Below are 20859 nucleotides of genomic sequence, written 5' to 3'. Positions count from 1 at the left end.
CATTCAAATAGCGGAATAAGGGTGGACTTCCTCTTCTCCTTTGCTAAGTTCACATTAAATTTGCAGAGCGGATTTCTGTGGCTTCATCGGACCACACATACTCGCGCACCTTACTAGAGAACAGTAGACTAGGGGCCAATAATAAATGGTGGCCGAATATTGCTTGTGCTATCTTTTTTATTCCCTTTTCTTTGTGAGCTTGCTTTCTCAAGTGGTAAAAACAGCGCAACTTGACGTAAAACAGGAAACAAGGAGTATACAGACAGGCACCGTAAAAGTACACAGAGAGGCACTGTTTCTGCCAGCTTAAATGAACGACCAACTCGTCCAAGTTTCCACTCTGTTGAACTTGCTTTCTTATTGCAGTTTTTACAAAAGCTTTTCTTTCTTTTTTTTTTTTGCGGTTGATCACAGCTACGCTCTTCGTCAAGTTGCTGCTCCTGCTCAAGAGTCCAGCGGGGACGTGGCTGGCATGGAGATTTTGGTTTCTTCACCGTCGCCTAGAGACTCTCTCTCTGGCTGTGCTGCTGGGCCTTCTCACAAATGTGAGTGCTTTCTATGACGCAAACTTTTTTCATTTGCAGTTTTTTTTTTTTTTTTGTGAAGTTATAAAAAGATCAGGCCGCAAAAATAAAAAGCCAAGGCTCGAAAAACACCAGGGGATACTAAACTTTATCTTGAGAGCAGATGATGGAAGGGGTCACATAACACCAGACCCACTAGCTGGCAGCTACAAATCGAAGTTTGTTCAATGTTCACCACATTTTTGTTTCACGGTATTGTCATGGTCAAGCACACAAAAAGACAAAAAAAAAATGTTCCACACTCAGGTGTTAACACCGTCAAATCAAAACAGCTGAACCGGTTTCACTGATTTCACTGAATCAGAAGTCTTCCCGCAAAACCTCACGTAAGACAGTGTTTTTTAAAGTTATCGAAAAGCTGCCGTGGTCATATGTGTGTGATGCTGAGCCTGTCATGGTCCCTTGTCCTATCTGCCAAACTTTAGTCGCCTGCTGTTGTGCGAGCGCTTCACTGTTACAATGCCTTGGGCATAAGTAAGGTATGGTCAAGCTTTAAAAAAATGCATTTCACAGTTTGGATGCCTAGCTATGTTACTGAAAAGTTGCGATAGTGCAAACAATGGGGCGTTGTGGAGGCAAGTGTAGCAAAGACCTATCTTACGATTGTGCCGTCTTCATTAGAAGCAAGAATTTCGGTTTGCTTCTTCAACCCCTCCTGGCGCCAATCTTTCCAATTTTGGATAAATTCGGTAAATCGTTGATCGCGCAAGCCCGCGCCAATATTTAAAGGTTTTTAACAAGTTATAAAGCAGTCATCAACCAGACGTAAGGACGGATAAATACGTAAGAGAGTCCAAGATGGGGTGAACAACCTATAGATATATATATATGAGAGGAGATGTGTTTCAAACAGTAATGAAGAGATTAGGGAAAGCCACTTGATTTATAAGTTTAGGAAATAAATGTATTATCGACGACCTGAACCCTTTATTGCGCAAGCCAATCCTTGTGCAGACACGGGAATGGTTCCAGCAGCCCCGCGATGCCAGAGAGCGGCTGCTGGAACGAACCCAGCATACCACGACCCCTCGATCTCCACCGACCGAGTGGCCTCGGACCTGCAGCTCATGGAAAAAAGCGTTCGGTCGCGCTGGCTTCCTAAATCTCGCGTGAACGCGTCAACGAGGGAAGACACCTGGACGTCTCAAGGCCGTTGTGGCGCTCGCAGCTAGCCGCTCATTCCGCGGCTTTTTAGGATTATCCCTACAGAAAAAGCCGACACAAAAGAAGCCCCTGCCGTCACGTGACCTTTGGGAGAGGGTGAAAAGAGGAGGGCGCCAGGGGCATTTTCCTACCTTGCGGAAAATGGTTTCGTTGGTCGGTCTTTACGGGGATTGTAGTAAGAAGTAAGAAAATTACGGGGGTTCAGTCAAAAGTAGGAATAGCTCTTGTACTATTGGGGGATGTTTCCTTTTTGGGCATTTGCGTGCCCACTTTCCGTCTAAGTGGTGTGGTGAACCTAAGAGAGGATTAACCAGCCGGACTACCGCCTGTAAACGCTCTGAGCTTTGGGACGTGTTTTTTTTTCTTTTTACCTTTTGCCGAAATGTGTATCCACAATAAAACTTTGGTTGGGGCTAGTTGGTTTTTTTCTGTTAAAAAATTAAAAGGCGCGAACAAACAGGACCAAAAAAGACACACGTACGACTTGGACCGGCGCCACCTTCCAACTGATCTATTGAAATATGAATCATCGTCAAACTCGATCCCAATCGCCTAAAACCATGCAACTGATAAAAAATTCTTATCGCTCATTACACACATACTTCCAGAAACGCAATTTCTTTGGTTAGCAGATAAAGGGATGGCATGGGTACGTATCTGTCAGCCGCTTTGCGTATACACATTTGTGTATTTGTATTTGAGTATCTGTATACACAAAGCGGCTGACAGATGCCTAAGCATGCCATCTCTTTGTTAACCAAAGAAATTGCGTTTCTTGAAGCATGTATGTAATGAGCGATAAGAATTTTTTATCAGTTGGATGTGCTTAGGCGATTGAGATCGAGTTTGACGATGATTCGTATTTCAATAAATCTGTTGTAAGTTGGCGCGTGTCAGTTGTCATACGTGTGTCTTTTTTCGTCCTGTTTGTTCGCGCATTTTAACCTTTTAATATGTATCCACTCACACTTTGTGGTGAATAAACCCCCAGCTGCGTTTGCCTTGACCGTTTTGTTTTAATTTCTCATCTCGAGTTTCATCGTAGTGTAGGCGCAACATGTTCGCAGCGTCAGAAGGCGGGTGCTCTTTAAAATAAATGAAAGGCCGCGAACGCGTAGCGAAAGCAACACGCTGGCAGTTCACGGCCAGCGATATTACAGAGTTTTATTGGACCGTACTCTAGAGCTTTGCGTACGCAAGGAAATTGCGGGTCGTGAGCGCGGATGTGCAGAACGCAATAGAAGAGCTAGCGTATTGCGTACGCACTCAATAGAGTGTTTTAGTAGATCGTTCACTCACTCCCGCTGTGCTATCCACTAGCCGCTACGACCTCCGCTATATGTAGCGTAGCGGAACTACCATTTTAAGTTTTAGTAGAACGTTCGCAACCCGCTACGGATTACAACGTTACGAGAGCTAACGCAACGCCACTAGCGACTCTTTCGGACACTAAGGCTCGCGTAACAGATTTGTAAAGCAATCCTTCGCAATTGTTTTTATTAAAGGGGCACTGACACCCCAAAGGTCGTATTTATTTTTATTGTCTAAAACGATGCAAGTTGTAGTCATAGACACGCAAAAAAAACCGCATCGCGAAAAAAAAATTTCCCGCGCGCGCGCGCGCCTTTTTATTTTTGGCGTTTGATTTTCCCGCCTCTCGCCTCCTCGCTTCTTTTGATCGGTGACGTCAAAAATCAGGAAATTTAGAAGCTTTGTAGGCGACATCTCTATAACATTTAATTACGGCAATCTTAAAACATGTTTTTTAACGCAATTGCGAACGCACTACGGCCCTTCTTTTTGAAATACCAAAAATCGGGAGTTCGTTGTGGTGCCGTCTCCTGGATTTGTATCCTCCAACGGAAAACAGGCGACACCGCTCAAAACCGGTCCGCCGCAACGCCGGCGCTAGCCGGCGCTCGCTCCTATCCTCCTCGCTTTGGGTCGCCATGGCAACAGCAGGGAGTGGTGACAGGAAAGTGGACTCTCAGGTCTCCTCAATTTTTGACGTCAAGGCACCGGCGCCGATCGTGCGGGAACTTCGAATTCGGCATTTGGAAATTGTTTTTTTACTTCACGAATACTGAATTCCCAAATCTCAAATTTTGAGGGTAATGTCCCGGCATCGTTTTCAATCGTTTCGGATAATAAAAAAAAATATGATTTTGATGTGTCAGTGCCCCTTTAACGTCGTTATCTTAATAAAATATTGTTTTTTATTGAATAACTTGCTGATCATTGATTCTTTTGTAAGTCGGTGATTATTATGTTTGTAATTGAATACAACTGTCGGCCAAGCTGTCCAAGCCAATCCGATATGAGTCAAGTGCCAAAGCCACCGAGAAAAATCTTCAAAAATAAAGGACAACCACTGTAGCTCATCTGTTGCGTCGTTGTTCACCGAAAATGAAACGCCACAGAAATCCCTCATATCCGCCTGCTCGCTCCGCTTCCTTAGCCGGGTTTTGTCTTCGCGACGAAGCGGCCGAGCAGGGGGCTGCGCCTTTCGCTCACAGCACCAAACACTGCGAAGCTTTTTTTTTTTTTTTTTTCTCCTTTCCGTAGCCGCGTTTAGTATATCCGCCATGAACCGCTACCTGTTGCAGTCGTGGAACGGCTTTGTCGCGGGTACTTCTCGCAGCAGCAAGGTATAATCCACCCCTTAGAACCACGATCGTGGAACGCACAGACCGAGTAGGCGCGGCGTGGCGGCCATCTTGAACAGCGTCCCTCGCTGGGTCTTCCTTTTCTCGCCAAGACTCGTTCTCGCGAGACCCACGCTAGCACGCCGCGCTACGCCCCTCGCTATTTTGGCCCGATAGCGCGCCTCCGCTAGCCTCCGCAGCTCCGCAATGTTTCCGCTAGCAGCGCGCATGCGCAGTAGCGTCGTAGCTCTAGCGTATAGCGTAGCGGGAGAGCCAAAACGATCTACTAAAACTCTCTAATGCTGGGGATCTTGCGTAGGGGCTAGCGGGCTTTGCGGGAAGCTCTCGAGAGATCTCGGGCCCAACGAGAGGAGCAGTTTCAAGATGGCAGTTATTTCGACTGGCGCAGCAAGGGCGACAGGGTATTCAGGAAGTACAGGGTTACGTGAAATTGTGTGGTGTTCAGCACGGCAATTCATTCCGGGACCTACCGCGGTCGAATCAGATCGCCCTGCAGCTGATGGAGTGCACAGTGAATATGTTCACCGCTCGCGATGTGCGTCAACGCTGCGATCTGCTCAACGCTAAACCTATTCGCGCAGTTCATCGCCGACGGACGAACTTTAAGGAATCGCCAAAGTGGTCGCTATGCACTGGACATCAGTAGGTCATGGATTTCATTCCGCGACAGCATTGATGAAAGGTGCCGTTTCCACGGGACGATTTCATTTCATTTATTTACTCACAACGCCGAAGCATTACAAAAAGAAGTGGTGAAGCAAAAAAAAGAAAATACAACATGTATATAAACGGAAACTCCGTGATCGAATTTGGCTACGCACTCGTACTCGTAGCCTCTGTACCCTACAGAAAAGCTTGCTAGACGAGGCAGCTGCGGCTTGGTTTAATTTGAAATGAAATGATTTCCCACAATAGCATTTAAATTTTTTTTTTTGTGAGGAGCATGGTGGCTTTATAAGCACGTGGAATTCTACGGCTCAGGCGAATTTAACTAAGGTCATGCGGGTTGTTCACTCGTAAACGTAACGCACAACTAAATTCGGTTCGAGCAGTTGTGTTTAGCGCACGCTACATTATTGCGTATTGCCTACGTAAGAGCCAGCAACGCTATACTAAAACTGAATACAGTTAAGAGAAAGTCCACTACAGCGCTATCGCTATCCTCTTGTACTATTTGAGCGTGCGGAGACACATAAGGGACGATACAGAAAGGACAAACTTTCAACTTCAACAACATTTAATTTTCGCCTTCAACCTCAAAGCCCGCCCGCTCTGTGGGAGTGCGGGAAAGGGAAATCTTGGGGGGAAGGAGAGGAGGTGGAGGAAGTGAGGAGGTTGCCAAAGAAGGAAGGGAGAGGAGGGAAGGGGGCTCAATTATTTCTATCAAAGAGAGAAATAATTGAGGCCTATCAGATGGCGACAAGCCCGAAAACCAAAAGCACCCCTTCCATCTCCCTCTCAAGAAAGGAGATAATCTTTCTGAGGCCCACAATGGAAGCCGAACGCTGACAGACTAGACGAGGCGACAAGGTCACCGGCAGAAGCGGCCTTCCTTTCTTTCCGTTTTCCCGCACATCCAGTCTTCGAGCCCCCTTCCCTCCACTCCCTTCCTCGTTTGGCAACTTCCCCCCACCTCCTCTCCTACCCCCAAGATTTCCCTTTCTCGCACTACCACGGAGCGGGCGGGCTTTGTGCTTGAAGGCGAAAATTAAATGTTGTTGAAGTTGAAAGTTTGTCCTGTCTGTATCGCTATCCTCTGTTTTTTTTGTGTTTTTTTTTTTTTTTGTTTCTCCCCACGCTTGCGGGTCCCCTCGTCAAGACCGCTTTCACGGCCGAGTGGACCAGCTACCCCTCTCTAGGCAACTGTATCCACAGTAAAGAAAAAAAGATTGAGCCGCCATCTTGGCACCTCGTGCCTGGGAGTTTCGGACTCTGGGAACGTTCACTGACTAGCAGATAGCCATATGAAGCAACTTTCATGTTTCAACTCGTCGCTAAAGAGTGGAGCTGTTATCGTGCTTAGTTTAATTCCTCCTCTCCCTGCGTTTTACTGCTTTCCATCGAAAGCTATCCTCCTTGCCTCCTTCCGCGCTACGCCCCCCACCGCCATGCCTGGGCGAGGCCCACAAGGCGCTGCGCCTGCGTGCCGGGTCGTACTTGTTTGCTAATGCATACGGCGGACCAAAGTTTTTTTTCTTTTTTTTTTCTAAATATAAAGACAGTTTTGTTTTCTAACGTGAAGAAACTAGCGTTTGTGCACATTTATTGGAGCTGTAAAGCACGTGAAGAAGTCTAGATCAGCAAATATAATAACGCGAGCAGAGTTGGAATCGCTTTCTTTCTCCGAGCTTTCTCCGATTCCGCTAAACACAAAACATAAAAAAAAGCCAATGTAGTCTTGAATATTTTGGGGCATCGGCATGCACTGCAAAAATATATTTTGTTTACCCGTTTATTGCAGCAAGAGCTGAGAGCAGACATACGATAGACTGCACCTCTCCCTGAGTGTAAAGAGGTTCGTAGGAGGACTGCGTTGCTGGCGGGAGCTCGTGCCGTCGCTTTGAGCATGGATTGGCACGTGCCGGCAACGCTCGTAGTCCATACCGTACGTTCTTCTAAAACTTTTCCTGTGCTTGAACAAAGTACATTTGCAGACTCGGCATCACTCGAGTTAGGCAAATAAAAGACACCACAACGCGCGCAAAACCAGGGCTTTTCGGTAATTTTAAGCAATACCGTTCCTTTTGCCAAACCAGCAGCTTGGTTTACTTCGTACACATTTTATAAACGTCGAATACTATACTTCGTTTCAGCTTCCGTCCGAGCGCAGCCAAAGGCTGAGGGACGGTTCGCAACTTCGAGAAGAGCATTCCTACGCACCACAAAGTAGTTCGCAAAAGTAATTTTTTTTTAGGAACTGTTTGGTGGCGTAAACAATGCACAGTATTCCAGATGTGTACTGTTGAGAACGATCTGCAACGAAAGTAAATATTTATCTGAAGTTTATGTTTTATTAATATATGTAAATGCATGTAGTTTGGAGAAAATACGTACATCCGCTGGCAACACGGCTGCAGCGCTCGGTTTTTCTGTGTGATTTCGTTCCCGTAATGGCCAAATCATGTGCTTCGCTGTTTTCCTCACCAAGTCGCTTCAAAACGTCCTTTCACAAAGGCACGCTCGGGCGTCAGGCGCGAGAGGTCGTGATGAATGTCTACTTTCAAATTCGGCAGAAGACTCCAGCCGCGTCGTATCGCGAATGCGTTGTAAACAGGAAAAGCGTCCGGGCCACTGCAATTCACTGATACGCTGCGAAATCAGGGCACCCCTTTACCTGCCGAACACAGTGAACGCCGAGAAGCTGGTGGAAATGACTGCGCCTCGAGCCCTGGTATATCCAGACATTACAAGGAAACATCAACGGCCGGGTCATCGGGCACCTTGCATTGTGTACCTACGTCTCGAAACTGTGCCGCAATGCCGAACAGTTTGAAAGCTCGGACACAGACACCAGCGGTCAGCCTACGTACTCACATCCCCTGTGACTAAATTTCAGAACCTGAACAGGCACTTTTTGAACTTGTAGCAGACGACCAGCCGCGCAGCAGAGTGATACAAAAGTGCAGGCGAGATCGCGTGACCCCTTGCCGGCGTGTGATTGGCTCCGGCCACACGTAGCTTTGGCTGCGCTCGGACGGAAGCTGAAACGAAGTATACCTAAGACTGTGCACGTGCGACGACTGCTATTTACGCGCCTCGTGCATATAACTACAGTCATGTCTCGTTAATATGGACCCCGTTAATCGGGACACCCCGCAATATGGACGAAATTTTCGGCGACCGGTCTCCCGCCATGCAATTCTGTCCCGTTAATACAGAAACCCGCAGTCCGGACTATGGACGGCTATTTTGGGGACGAAACGGGAAAATACAGGCATTTTTGTCTCGTTAATATGGACACGTGTCCACGAAAAAAAAATATAAGTGACCCCAGTGTGTACTACTCGGAATTCACCATTGCCTTTTTGTTCCCCGCCTGGTTACTTTGAAGGCGAGTCCACATACCCGACAGAAGAAAAGGTTAGTGAATCGTAGAGGTCACAGTTGGTACCCGGAATTCACTATTGTCCTCCGCCCTTGAGATAAGAGCTGCGCGCCTGAAGGTGGTCGTTTCTTTTTTTTTTTTTTTTTTGTTTCTTGTCTTTCAAGCTTAAACGTATGCCATCTCCTTCCGGGTTGGCATACGTGATGAATCACATTCGTTGTGCATAAGAGGCAAGAGGCAAGGCTGGACGCTTCTCCGGTCATTTCGGAGGTGGAGACGATGACAGGTGTTAAGCGTAAACGGACAGAGCTTTCTGCTCAGCTGAAAAAGGAGATATGCAAATTCAAAATTGAAACGCCTTCAGCGTCTGTTCAGTACGTGAAAGAGTGGAGTGGAAAAAACCTTGGCGTTGATCTCGGAAAATCGACAGTCCACGCAATTCTAAAAGAATCAAAGAAATGGATGAGCGTTCCCACAGCCAGCTCCAGTTCCTGCCGGCAGCGACCCCCAAAGTTTGAGAAGTTGGAGGAGGCCGTCAACATCTGGTTTGCGGAAATGCGCTCCAGAGGGGCCGCCGTCAGCGACGAGATGCTGCAAGAAAAGGCGAAGGAGTTCGGCACAACGATGGGTAAGTCAGTTCTGAGCGTATCTTTTTAAGCAGTGAGTTTGAAAATGTTTTCTCAAAATGTTACGCATTCCTCCCCAAAAATGTTGTTTCTTCTAATGATTTTTCTATTTGCTCGTTCTTGTGCAATTACGCATCTACGTTAAAATAACTGTTCTCTCTTCAGTGGTTTTATTTTAATGTCTGCAATCTTCACGTCTTTATGCAGACATTCATGACCTGAACTACTCAAGGGGTTGGCTCAGCAGGTTTAAGAGAAGGCATGGAATTTCAAGCCACCGTATTCATGGAGAGAGTGGAAGCGTGGATACAGCCGCCGTTGCCAGTGCTCGGAAACAGCTTGCGGAATTTCTTGCTCAGTATTCTCCAGATGATATTTACAACTTCGACGAGACTGGCTTTTTTTACAAGTTGGGCCCATCTTCGACTCTGGCATCCGAACCTGTGGCTGGAAACAAGCGAAGCAAAGAGAGAATCACGGTGGGATTTTTGTGCAACGCAAGCGGCGCCCACAAGTGGAAGCCCATTGTCGTGGCAAAAGCGGAGCGACCACGATGTTTTGGAAAGACATTTGACCCGAACATGTATTGCTCTTACAATTGCAACAAGAAAGCATGGATGACAGGAAAGATATTTGAAATCTTCTTGGCGAAATTCGACCGCTTCTTGAAGGCTGAGAAGAGGAGGGCTGTTTTGTTGGTTGATAACGCATCATGCCATTCTGTTCGTGCGGACTATGAAAACCTTACCTTTAAGTTCTTTCCACCGAACATGACTGCCAAAATACAGCCCTTGGACGCAGGAATTATTCGCGCGGTTAAGGCACACTACAGAGGTGAACTTGTGCAGCACTACATCGCTTGCGCGGAAGACAACAAACCGCAAACTGTTGACTTGAGGTGGTGCCTTCAAAAGCTGAAGAGGGCGTGGGACGCGGTGAGGCCTCAAACCATTGTGAACTGCTGGCGTCACGCAGGTATTCTTGTTAACAGCTCTGCTATGGAGGTGGAGGATCCGATGGATGAACTTACGCTCGCGGCCCTTCGTGAAGCTCTTCGACAACTCGGGGAGAAAAACCCAGATGAAGAGGCATCGGCATTCTTGGATATAGACGAAGAGACTAACAGCTGGGAGCCTATGAGCGACGAGCAGATCATGGAGCTTGTCGGTGAATCCGCTCAACAGGGCCATCAACTTGTCGAAAACTTTGCGCCGACAGAAACAGACGATGAAGAGAGACCAACCGTTACTCGATGTGAAGCTCGCCGTGGCTTGGAGACAGCAATCGCCTACCTTGAGCAGGAGGGGGACGGAGAACGTGCACTTCAAGTGGCCGAAGTGTTGCGCTTTTTAGACACTAAAGTGGGATCGAAAGCGTCAGTGCAAACTCATATCTCCTCGTTCTTTGCGAAATAAACAATGCTTTTTTTTAACAATTATTACCTAATGTTTGTGTTTTTGACCTTGATTCGTTATTATGGACGATTTTTCTGGGGAACGGAGGCGTCCATATTAACGAGACATGGCTGTACCACCAAATACACTCACTTAAGGGCGAGACACATGGACGGCAGAATCGTCCGATCCGACGTCCGGTCCGACAGTCCGAACGCCGCTCCGAATTGAGACACACGCTTCCGACCTTGCAAGAGACAGGACAATCCGTTCGGCTCCGCCCAGGAGATCCAACTTCCAAGCACTCCAGCGGAGGTCCGCGTTCATAGATCTCTGGTTCCTGATTGACGGTTTAGCTCGCACAAGCGAAGTTAGGAGCTTGTTCTCGCTAGCGCGTGCATTCTTTGCCGGGGCCATCTTTTTCAAATGGGTCAGCGGGATCCACGCGTCCGGCTTTCCGTCGCACGTCCCGTTTTCTCGTTCGCCCCGCCAGACCCAGTACCTCATCATGACATCCGCGCGCTAGCTGTGCTGTCATTGGCTGGACGCTTTCGACAGTCCGTCCTCCGTGCGAAACTATCTGGCACGTTGGACGCACGCCGGATCGCCGATCCGAGATCTGAAGCGACCAAATATTTCGGATCAGGCAGTCGTATTGCCAGATCGGACGTCGGATCGGATGGATATTTCGCGCATCTGTGTCGCGCGTTACTCTGTTTCGAGGTATTGTTTTGACGTCCTCACCCGCAAGGTACACCCTCGAGTTCACTTGCAAGGCATATAAGCTTTGCCGTACACCCGTGGGCGTGCCTTACTGCATGAGTTACATATGAGGAGAAAGAGATGTTTCAGCAAAGCCTTAAAAACACAATAGCAATTTTTTTAATTGTTAATAAATAATGTTTTATTAATCACAGATGACAAATAACATACAAATATGAAGACAATGAAATATATATTGATACAAGGCAAAATATTGCACATTCGGAAGAAGTCAACCGTGCTCGGGCCCCGGGACCGGCGCTTTGTCGGTTTGTTGTGCTCGTAGCACTGCCAATGCACGCTGCCCCTGGCAAGGCCCTAACTTTGAAATTGTACGTTTATTATTTTCGTGCTCTTAATTTAGCCGTTACTCGTTCTATCGGCGTTACATTATCAGCGTGACAAACAGCTTGTAACGCCAATGATGTGAGGAGCTCTTAATGTCATGGCAATAAATTATGTTGTAACGCCTAAGTGGTCTAGGATGACGTGGAAACGCTGGACTGTCATGGCTACTTTCAGGGTCACTCTCTTGTCATGCCGTAATCCACCGTATGTCACGCCTATATGGGCATGTAGCTGTTTCATTAGCGTTAGCGGACTAAGAGTGTACGGCCGCGAGCCGTCGCGCTCTTCTCTAACAATTTGATATGAAGGTATACTTGGACGCCGGCATTATTCGTTTAGGAATCAAGCGAAACTTTGTATCAGATAATTATACATCTACGACCACTCCCATTTGATGATTATCGTGTTTTAGAATCCGTACACAGGGTGGTTTTCAGCGGTGGGTTTTTAATCTGACTGCCCACCAGAGCGCGAGCAGAACGCACTATGGCCGCGAGCCGTCGCGCTCTTCCCCTTCTACTCCGTATCAATAAACAGTCAAATACCTGGGCGGAGCCATCAATCGTGTGGGTATCGGGAACCAGTAACCGCTCATTCACACTGGAAGCGGATCCGCGTTCGCAAGGCGGTTGCGAACGCGGTTGTAAGATCCAGTACAATTGCACGTGTACTCGATGACATCGAATGTGCGTGCAATTTCTGGATCTTTTTAGAACCGCGTTCGCAACCGCATTGCGAACGCGGATCCGCTTCCAGTGTGAATAAGCGGTAAGTCTGACCTTTGAAATGCAGGCGTGACGCAAAACCCAGAGGCGTCTCGTTCGCCCACTTACATACTTCCCAGGCGGTGAGGACTGTTGTTTACAAGGGAATATCTGAACAGATAAAAGTTACTCGAGGAAGCTCGCATTCAACATTAATTTCTTTTCTTTCTTCCTGGGTCACAGTGTTGGAACTAACGCGTTAGTTCTTCTTAGTAACGTACTATCGTACTCGTTAAAATACCAAATGAGTAACGAGTAAAGTAATGTCGTTATTATTTTACGGTACCCGCTATCAAATTACGTTACCCATTACTCGTTACTTCTGATTAAAAATGGCAGCACGGTGGTTCGAAAGAAAACTAATTTTTATTCTGCGCACTACAAAACATGGCGAAGAAACCCCAACAAAGCTATGTATAAACGACTTCATTTCAAAATCCCTCGGAAGACACTTTCAACGCTCCCACAACCGGGACCAAAAGGCGCGTGATTATCGCTTTGTCGAATTCTTGAGCGTCTTTGGTACAGTCTTTGTATAGAAGCTACTAAGGCCACCGTCGCAGTAAAGTTCTTGTTGTGGTGGGGAGAGACGTCAGCTGTCGAAGATCCTCTCCCCGATCGCGGCTGGTGACTTCGATGGCGAGGCAGTGGCAGCGACGACGATTTGATGCTTTTTAACTATACATTTATTAACAAAGAACAAAGGGCCTGCGGACGACACACGTCCGCGACCGACTCCGGGACCTCTCCCGCTCCAACCCCCCAGACCCCGCTCCTCCGGGGGTCCGCCTACGTCCCCCAAGGGGACACATTCCTTCCGCGCGGCGGCGCCGAGCGCGCTCGCGAAGGGGCCATTTGCTCGCTCCCGCGCACCGCCAGCACCCCCTCCCCTCGAAGAGGTGACCCTCTCGGCAATGCTGGCAAGCGGTGGAAGACAAAACAATACTAATTAAGGAAAACATACCCTCTGATCCTTACAGTCGCCATGCCTTGAAGAAGCAGCCGTCTCGCTGGAAAGAGACATCCGCTCAGAAAGCAACACTCTGCCGCCGCTCGAAGGATGCTGCCGAATCGTCCCTAGCTACTCCAGCTATTCAAGACTTTCTCTTCAAAATAAATATATTCTCTTTCTATCAAAAACAGAAGGGATAAACTCTAAATTTAGAAGCATTGACGTTCCCACGCTTTGAACCAAAATAAGTGGCAAGGTTATCGCAGATTGAAATGCGTCCGGTCACCAGAAAGACGTCACCATCTTTTAGAATCCCTGCCGCCGTGGTACAAAGGTGCGTTCGCTCGCTCGGTAACGACTCCCGTTCAGAAGGTAGCCTCTCTCTAAATCCTCTGGTCATCCTCCCCAAGATTAGACAAGAGACTGCGTAACCACCACGGACGGCACCTTCTTTGTATCGGAGTTAGCCGCCAACTCCCTGGCATTCAAAGACCGAATTATGCTGGACGCTGCGCCCGCGTAATCCTTCTCGCAGTTCCTGGTTGCGTGTCAAGGCTACTATACCATTTCTCTAAAGAGACACATTCGTAGCCGTAATTGTGATGGCTTTCGTTTGCTTCGCCCTTACTTTGCCACTACCGGCGTAAAAAAAAAAAAAAAAAAAAGTTTCTGGACACGAAAGACAAACTTAGGGTAAAACTAAAGGGCTCATAAACGCTCACCACCTGCCACAATAACGCACCTTTCTTTCGAGATCGTTTTGTTAGTCGCAGTTTTTCAGCTACATCTCACGATGCTCATTAATGTAACCTAGCGAAAAAGCCTTCGAAAACGCTCTAGTTTTGTTATTTGTATAATTCAGAAGTAAAATAAATGAATCATAGAAGTTATATATAAACACGCCTATGTGATATATGTTTAAGGTTGCGGTTTATTTAGACCGTTTTTTTCTATACTAATTCGTGATGCAGTTTATTTAGTTAATCTTTCGTTGTTCCACACTACTGATAACTAGAAATTAACAGCGGTGCTTCGCACCAGTCCTAACTGTTTTTCTTTTCCGCCAGTCCCTCTATTCGCACAAGGTGACAGGGTTCGCGGTAATTTCAGAGAAACGAAAGACCGAAGCTACAACCCACTTTCCCAACACACCCTTGAAGATGCAGAGAAATATCGACCGTATGCATCAAACTCCCGTTTCTCAAGAAGTGTTCGACAATCTTATAGGCACGTTTGGGGTTGAGACTCTACAGTCATACACTAACAGCTGTCATATACTAACAGTGAAACACAAAGTAACGACAAACTAACGTAAAAGTAACGTTCGTTAGTCATGGCAAGTAACGACACCGCGGTATTTCGTTACATTTACAAAACTGAAACAGAGCTCTGTAACGCGTTAGCTTTTTTCCAAGCTAACGAGTAACGCTATTTCATTGATTGTTTTCTGCGTCCGGACATTTCATCGAATGCCGTTTCATCGAACACTGTTTCATCGGGGTAGCGGACATTTCATCGAACGCCGTTTCATCGAACGCCGTTTCATCGAATGAATGGACATTTCATCGAACGCCATTTCATCGAACGCCGTTTCATCGAATCGCTAAGGGCCGTTTGATCGAATTTCTCTGTATCGAGTTTTGAGGCATAACAGTGCTTTATAGATGTTTTACCTTACATTTGTTAAGACTAAGGTAGTCACTTGTGAAACTGTCTTTAGGGTGGAGCCATTACTAGAAATAAAAACCATTGGTATAAAAACAAATGGGTTTTCGACTTACTGAAACGTTTTACTCATGTACCTGTCAGAAAACATGACACTGGAGGTAAAGGACCGACACTTAAAACACTTTTGAATGTCTGTGTCGTCTTTTTTTACCGGCTGTCCGGGGGTAATGGGCCATTCAGACCAGCTCATTTGCACACTTACGCTTAGTTGAATTCACGAAAAGCATTTAACTGCCAGGGCAGCACGCTTATAATAAAACGATACTCTGCCAGGAGATCACACGAAATAAAATATAACGATACTCTGATTATCAGCTTTATGCTCAGATTGAACGTTTCTGCTTTTTTTTTTTTTTTTAGTTTTCAATCTCTACAGAGTCAAAAGCTGCACAAAGTGTCAGCCAACATGGTTTCTGGAACCACCTTCCCTTCACTGCCAACTTTATTACCGACCCTTTTGCCTATGAATCATCTTCAGGACGCTTTCTTAGGAAGGCCAACCCGCACCAGACAATAGTAAAGCCCTGGGTGTACTCTGTCACCCAAGAAGACCCTTTCGGATCCTCACATAACCCAAGGTTACAGGTATAGGCTGTCAAACAATAAAACACTACCCGCTTCCCAGAAAGCACATCGTGCTTTCTGTTTTTTTTTTTTTGTCTCATTTTTAATTGTTTCATGTGACATGGAAAGGGGTCATTGTTTCATGGAGGCTTTCTTCTCGAAGCAGGATACGTTCACGATGGAACTTATCTCGTCACTGCATACTGTGATTTAAAAAAATGGAGAATTAGATGACGTTGTCTATAAAATCAAAATAAATTGCAAAAATATTGCAGGCTGTGACAGCGTTCGATGAAAAGGCGTTCGATGAAACGGCTTCGATGAAACGGCGTTCGATGAAACGGCGTTCGATGAAACGGTGTTCGGTGAAACGGCTTCGATGAAACGGCGTTCGATGAAACGGCGTTCGACGAAATGTCCGGACCCAGTTTCATCGAATGCCGTTTCTTCGAACGCCTTTTCATAAAAGCTGTTTCATCGAACAACGTTACAGTCTGTAATATTTTGGAATTTACTTTAATTTTTATACTTCATCTAATTCTCTGATTTTTTTTCTTATTTTTTTGTTTCTGTTTTTATATTACTGGGTGCAGTGACGAGATAAGTTCCATCGTGAACATATCCTGCTTCGAGAAGAAATTCTCCATGAAACTATGACCCCTCTCCATGTCACATGAAACAATTAAGATGAGACAAAAAGAGAAAGCACAGACATTTAAAAGTGTTTTAAGTGTGTGTCCTTCATTTGCAGTGTCGTGGTTTCAGTCATGTATGTACATGAGTAAAGCTTTTCAGTAAGTCGCATACCCAATTGTTTTTATTTCTTTTTATGACAATTATTTTTATTTTTAGTAATTTGACACCACCTTCAAAACAATGTTACAAGTGACTACCTTAGCCTTAACAAATGCAAAGTGAAACATCTATAAAACACTGTTATGCCCCAAAACTCGGTACAGAGCCATAACAGAGAAATTCGATGAAACGGCCCAAAGCGATTCGTTGAAACGTCGTTCGATGAAACGGCGTTCGATGAAACGGCGTTCGATGAAATGTCTGTTCATTGGATGAAACGGCTTTCGATGAAATGACGTTCGACGAAATGTCCGCTACCCATTTTCGGTAACGGGGACAGCACTGCTGGGAGACATTTCCGGTGTCAAAAGGATCGGAGATACCAAGTCGAAAGCATGATAATCATCGAATGGTAGTGGACGTACACGTAGAATCATCCGGTGCAAAGTTTCGCTTTATTTCCTAAAAGAATCATGCAGGTGTTCAAGTATACCTTCATACCAAATTGTTAGACAAAACTGTAGAGAAGATTGTGAGTTTCTTGTAAAAGATTTTGGCTCCCTTGTATCCGGTCCGCTTTTCTATAGGCCTCAAATAACGAGGGCGAATCTTTCCTTTTGTTGCATTTCCACTTCTTCGTCTCCGCAAATTATGAATCTGGTAGATTGGTCCAGTGGCTTAGAGCTAACTTTTTGAAAGGAACCGAAAATAAAAACGGACCAGTACAAGCTGAACTATGGAGGACGTTTGAAGAGAGCCTGTCGTAATGAAAATGAACAGCTCTAATGTGGTAAGTCGGGTCAGTCGGTTCATAATTTTTCATCCACTTTTGAAAGGCTCCGGAAAAACAAGAACCAGGACATGCTGAGTGCCGCAAGGCGCCTCGTTATGTTGAGGTTGTCCCGGTTTTTTATGACCTTTCGGCGCTCCTCAAATCTCACAATGTTCGGTTTCTAAACGCTGTTTTTATTTTCGCACAAAAATAAGACAAGCATACGTAATAATTTTTCACACCAGTGCAATTCAATAGAGACTTCTATTCCCAGCTAGCTGCTTTCCGCCATGCTTCCATGTGATCCTCCAGGCCGAGAATGTTTGTGTACAGTGATTAAACTATCTACATGTAAATTGACATGCACTATAAATCTGGCACTCTCTCTTAGAAGCAGCATGTTAGTGCGCATGAATCCCCCACCGTCTTGCCTTCTAATCGCGTGGAAGGAAAATGAAAATATCCCGGGCATGATTTGTGCAAAACGCTAGATTCAACAGTCGCCTCTTATTTCTACAAACCCCCTGGCAGATTCACTTCCATATACCGAGTCCTTTCTCCAAGAAGCGAGGTTTTGGTAGAAATTCGTTGCTGGGCCGCCGTTCTTTGTAGTGGCGCGGGGAAAAAAAATTAAGAGAGAGAGAGAGAGCACCGGGGGGGGGGGGGGGGGGGAGGGGGGGGATGCAACAATTTTTGCAAGCTAAAATGTGTTTGTTTGTTTATTGCGACAATTGCGACGTTTTTTTGCGGGTAGGTATGCCTTTGTTTAGAGTGCTACAATATATGATGTAAACAATTTTACGCACTACCCACAAATGTTTCATCGTCAATGACAGTTTCTAAAGTATTACGCACTGCCTCGGGTGCTTTGACCGTACGCACTGGAGCGTCACAGGAGCGAGTATTTCCGCAAAATAAATACGAGGACCTGTTTCTCCCTTTGAAATTTGAATCGACCACTTCTGTGGCATCACGACTATCATACTTTCACCATGAAATCATAACAAATAATGATTGATGATGAAATTCATTGGGTCCTAACAGTAGAGTCACATTATTTAGGTTGCAAATAATTGGGCGACGTTCATGCGATGTTTTTACTTCCAAGTTCGAATGTGTCGAGAATAAGTAGCCAAAAACCCTGTGTGCAGGCTGCTTCCTGAAGTGGCCTGATATCTCCCCAATTCGGGAAAGGGGGGAGGGGAAGAGAGAAAGGTGTGGTTGTTGTGGGAAGATGATAATATTTATTCTCACTCAGGAGAGCCACCGGTCATTCAAAAGTTGACTCGCTCATAACGGGAAAGCCTGTGGGGCCACATCTATAGTAATTATGAGTAAAATGTGGTATACACCTATGTCACTGAGAAATTATGATCGTGCAAACGATGGGGCGTTGTGGATACAGGTGAAGCAAAGACTTATTTCACGACTGCACCGTCTTTGTTAGAAGCCAAGATTGCGGCTTGCTTCTTCCACCTTCCTGACGCCAGTCATGTCCAATGTTTGATAAATTCGGTAAAGCGTTGATCGCGGAAGCCCGCGCCAATATATAAAGGTCTTTATCAAGTTATAAATCAAACATCGAGCAGAGGTAAGGACGAAAAAATTCGCAAAATAATTCAAAATGGGATGAACAACCTATGAGGGAGATCTATGTTTCGAACAGTATAATGACGAGATTAGGGAAAGCCACTTGATTTATATGTCTCGGCAAGAAATGTATTATCGACAACCTGAAGCCTTTATTGTGCAAGCCAATCCTTGTGCAGACACGGGAATAGTTCCAGCAGCCGCGCGATGCCAGAGGGCAGCTGCTGCAACGACCCCAGCACACCGCGGCCCCTCGGTCTCCACCGACCGTGCGGCCTCGGGCCTGCGTTGGGCCGCGCTGCCGTCCTCAGGCTCGCGGATTGAGGGTTCCCGCGACAATGAGGGGAAGACACCTGGAAGTCTCAAGGTCGTTGTCGCGCTCGCAGCTAGCCGCTCATTGTGCGCTTTTTGAGGATTATCCGTACAAGAAAAGCCGACACAAAAGAAGCCCCTGACGTCACGTGACTCTTGGAATAGGGCGAGAAGAGGAACGGCGCGAGGGGCATTTTCCGAAAGGGCAACTCCGCTTCATTTTTTGTTTTGAAAAAACAATGCAGTCCTCTTCAGTAACGCCTAGGAAGACCACACGTCAAATATTACCAGGCAGATCTGTCTAGATGTTTCCGATCCGGCAAACTTTGCAACTTGGCAAGTTGCCGAAATCAGCTGAAGCGCAGACCGGATGCGCGTTTTTGCTCGGGATTCAGGCGCGTCGGCGTCAAACTGACGTCATTTCCTGCGCGCGTGCGCGCGTTTTCGCAGGAGCGTTGGCCGACCCAGAACAAGACGCGCGCGCCGAGGCGTCGAAGCGGCTCTCGCCCAATGAAGGTCGGTCGAACTATCACGTGATCCTGCGCGGTACGCTGTTTCGTATTCAGCACATTTGAAAGTGTTCAAAAGCATTTTTATTTTCCATGGAAAAATTAAAAAAGAGTGTTTCTTCTGATAAACAAACCCATTTTATTTAGGGCTGGGCGTCGATTAAAAGTTTTAACCCAATTAATCGCCACCCTTTAATCGATTAATTAATCTATTAATCGGTCTCGTTAATTTCCATGCATAATATTTTTAAAAAGTCAAACATTAATATTTGTTTTCTGTTTTTGCCTTTGCTGAACACCAGGTAAAGGGCCTAATACGCAAGTTTTATTATGAATCAACCTAGACGTGTAGTTAAGAACACTTCGAAGGCACTGACGCATTATTACTTCAGCTGCATGAGGTAAAAGGTTCGGTGATATTATCTGGCAAGAGCGACCTCCTTTGATTGATCACACTATAGTCTCTCTCTGTTGCGCTAAACGGACACCCAAACGCTATTGAAGTGGCCAAGAATAGTGTAACCTTCTGCACCTTGTCAGGAGTTACAAATCTTCCCCCTACAGTTTACTTTAGGCTGAATTCTGACCTAAAGTTTGCCCTTCATAGAGGTGTTCTCGTCCACGTCTGCATGGTGAAAGCGTTTACTTTTTACTTTATTTTGGTTCGTTAAAATATTACCGATTAACCGGTTAAAAAAATTAATCCCGATTAAAGCATTAATCGATTAATCGGTATGTTAATCGATCAAATGACCAGCTCTAATTTTATTTACTTACTCTTTCATTTAATTTTTATTTTGTAGTATTTGCGTCAACATTTACATCGCGTGTTGAGAATTCTAATATCTGGCAACGCTGATAATGCGCGGCCGGTGGTGCTTGGCTTTGTCTGCATGGGGGTGCCCTTGAGCTTTGCGAATTTCGCTCCCTCTCGTCCCGCTTTCCACCTTGTTGGCTCACCAGAATCGGAGCCGGCTAGCTGTGTTTATCATTATCAACAAGTTATTAAAAACGGAAGGTGACTACGTCTCTCCTCTGAGGCGTCAAAATTATTTTCGCCGAAAGATATCTCCTTGTGAAACAACCTTCAAAACATGGTGGCTCTTTCAACTGGCGACTAAAAATTTACGCAGAAACACGTTCTCAACATATTTATTACGGATGATCTGGTTTGATATGAATCAACGTCGTGCAAGCTTGAGTCCGTGTGACGATTCTCAAATTTCCAGTTGTCCTGCAATGACCCAATTGTCCATCTAGCGTATCTTATAGAGACTCAAGCGA

The 20859-nt window shown here is 46.0% G+C and overlaps 1 protein-coding gene across 1 annotated transcript; it reads left to right on the top strand.

The window, feature by feature from the left end:
- Positions 1 to 9318: 9318 nt before the first annotated feature.
- On the top strand, positions 9319 to 20835 carry LOC121837242 (tigger transposable element-derived protein 6-like; the record flags this gene model as incomplete). The annotated part of the gene is made up of 2 exons (XM_042292825.1): positions 9319 to 10259; positions 20805 to 20835. Coding segments are annotated over 2 exons (972 nt in total), but the record flags the coding sequence as incomplete, so codon positions are not given.
- Positions 20836 to 20859: the final 24 nt, after the last annotated feature.

Source organism: Ixodes scapularis, unplaced genomic scaffold (assembly GCF_016920785.2).
Source record: "Ixodes scapularis isolate PalLabHiFi unplaced genomic scaffold, ASM1692078v2 PGA_scaffold3__209_contigs__length_174095766, whole genome shotgun sequence".
Classification (NCBI taxonomy): domain Eukaryota; kingdom Metazoa; phylum Arthropoda; class Arachnida; order Ixodida; family Ixodidae; genus Ixodes; species Ixodes scapularis.
The sequence above is the reverse complement of the archived record's forward strand: the minus strand, read 5'-3'. Positions and strand labels throughout refer to the sequence as shown.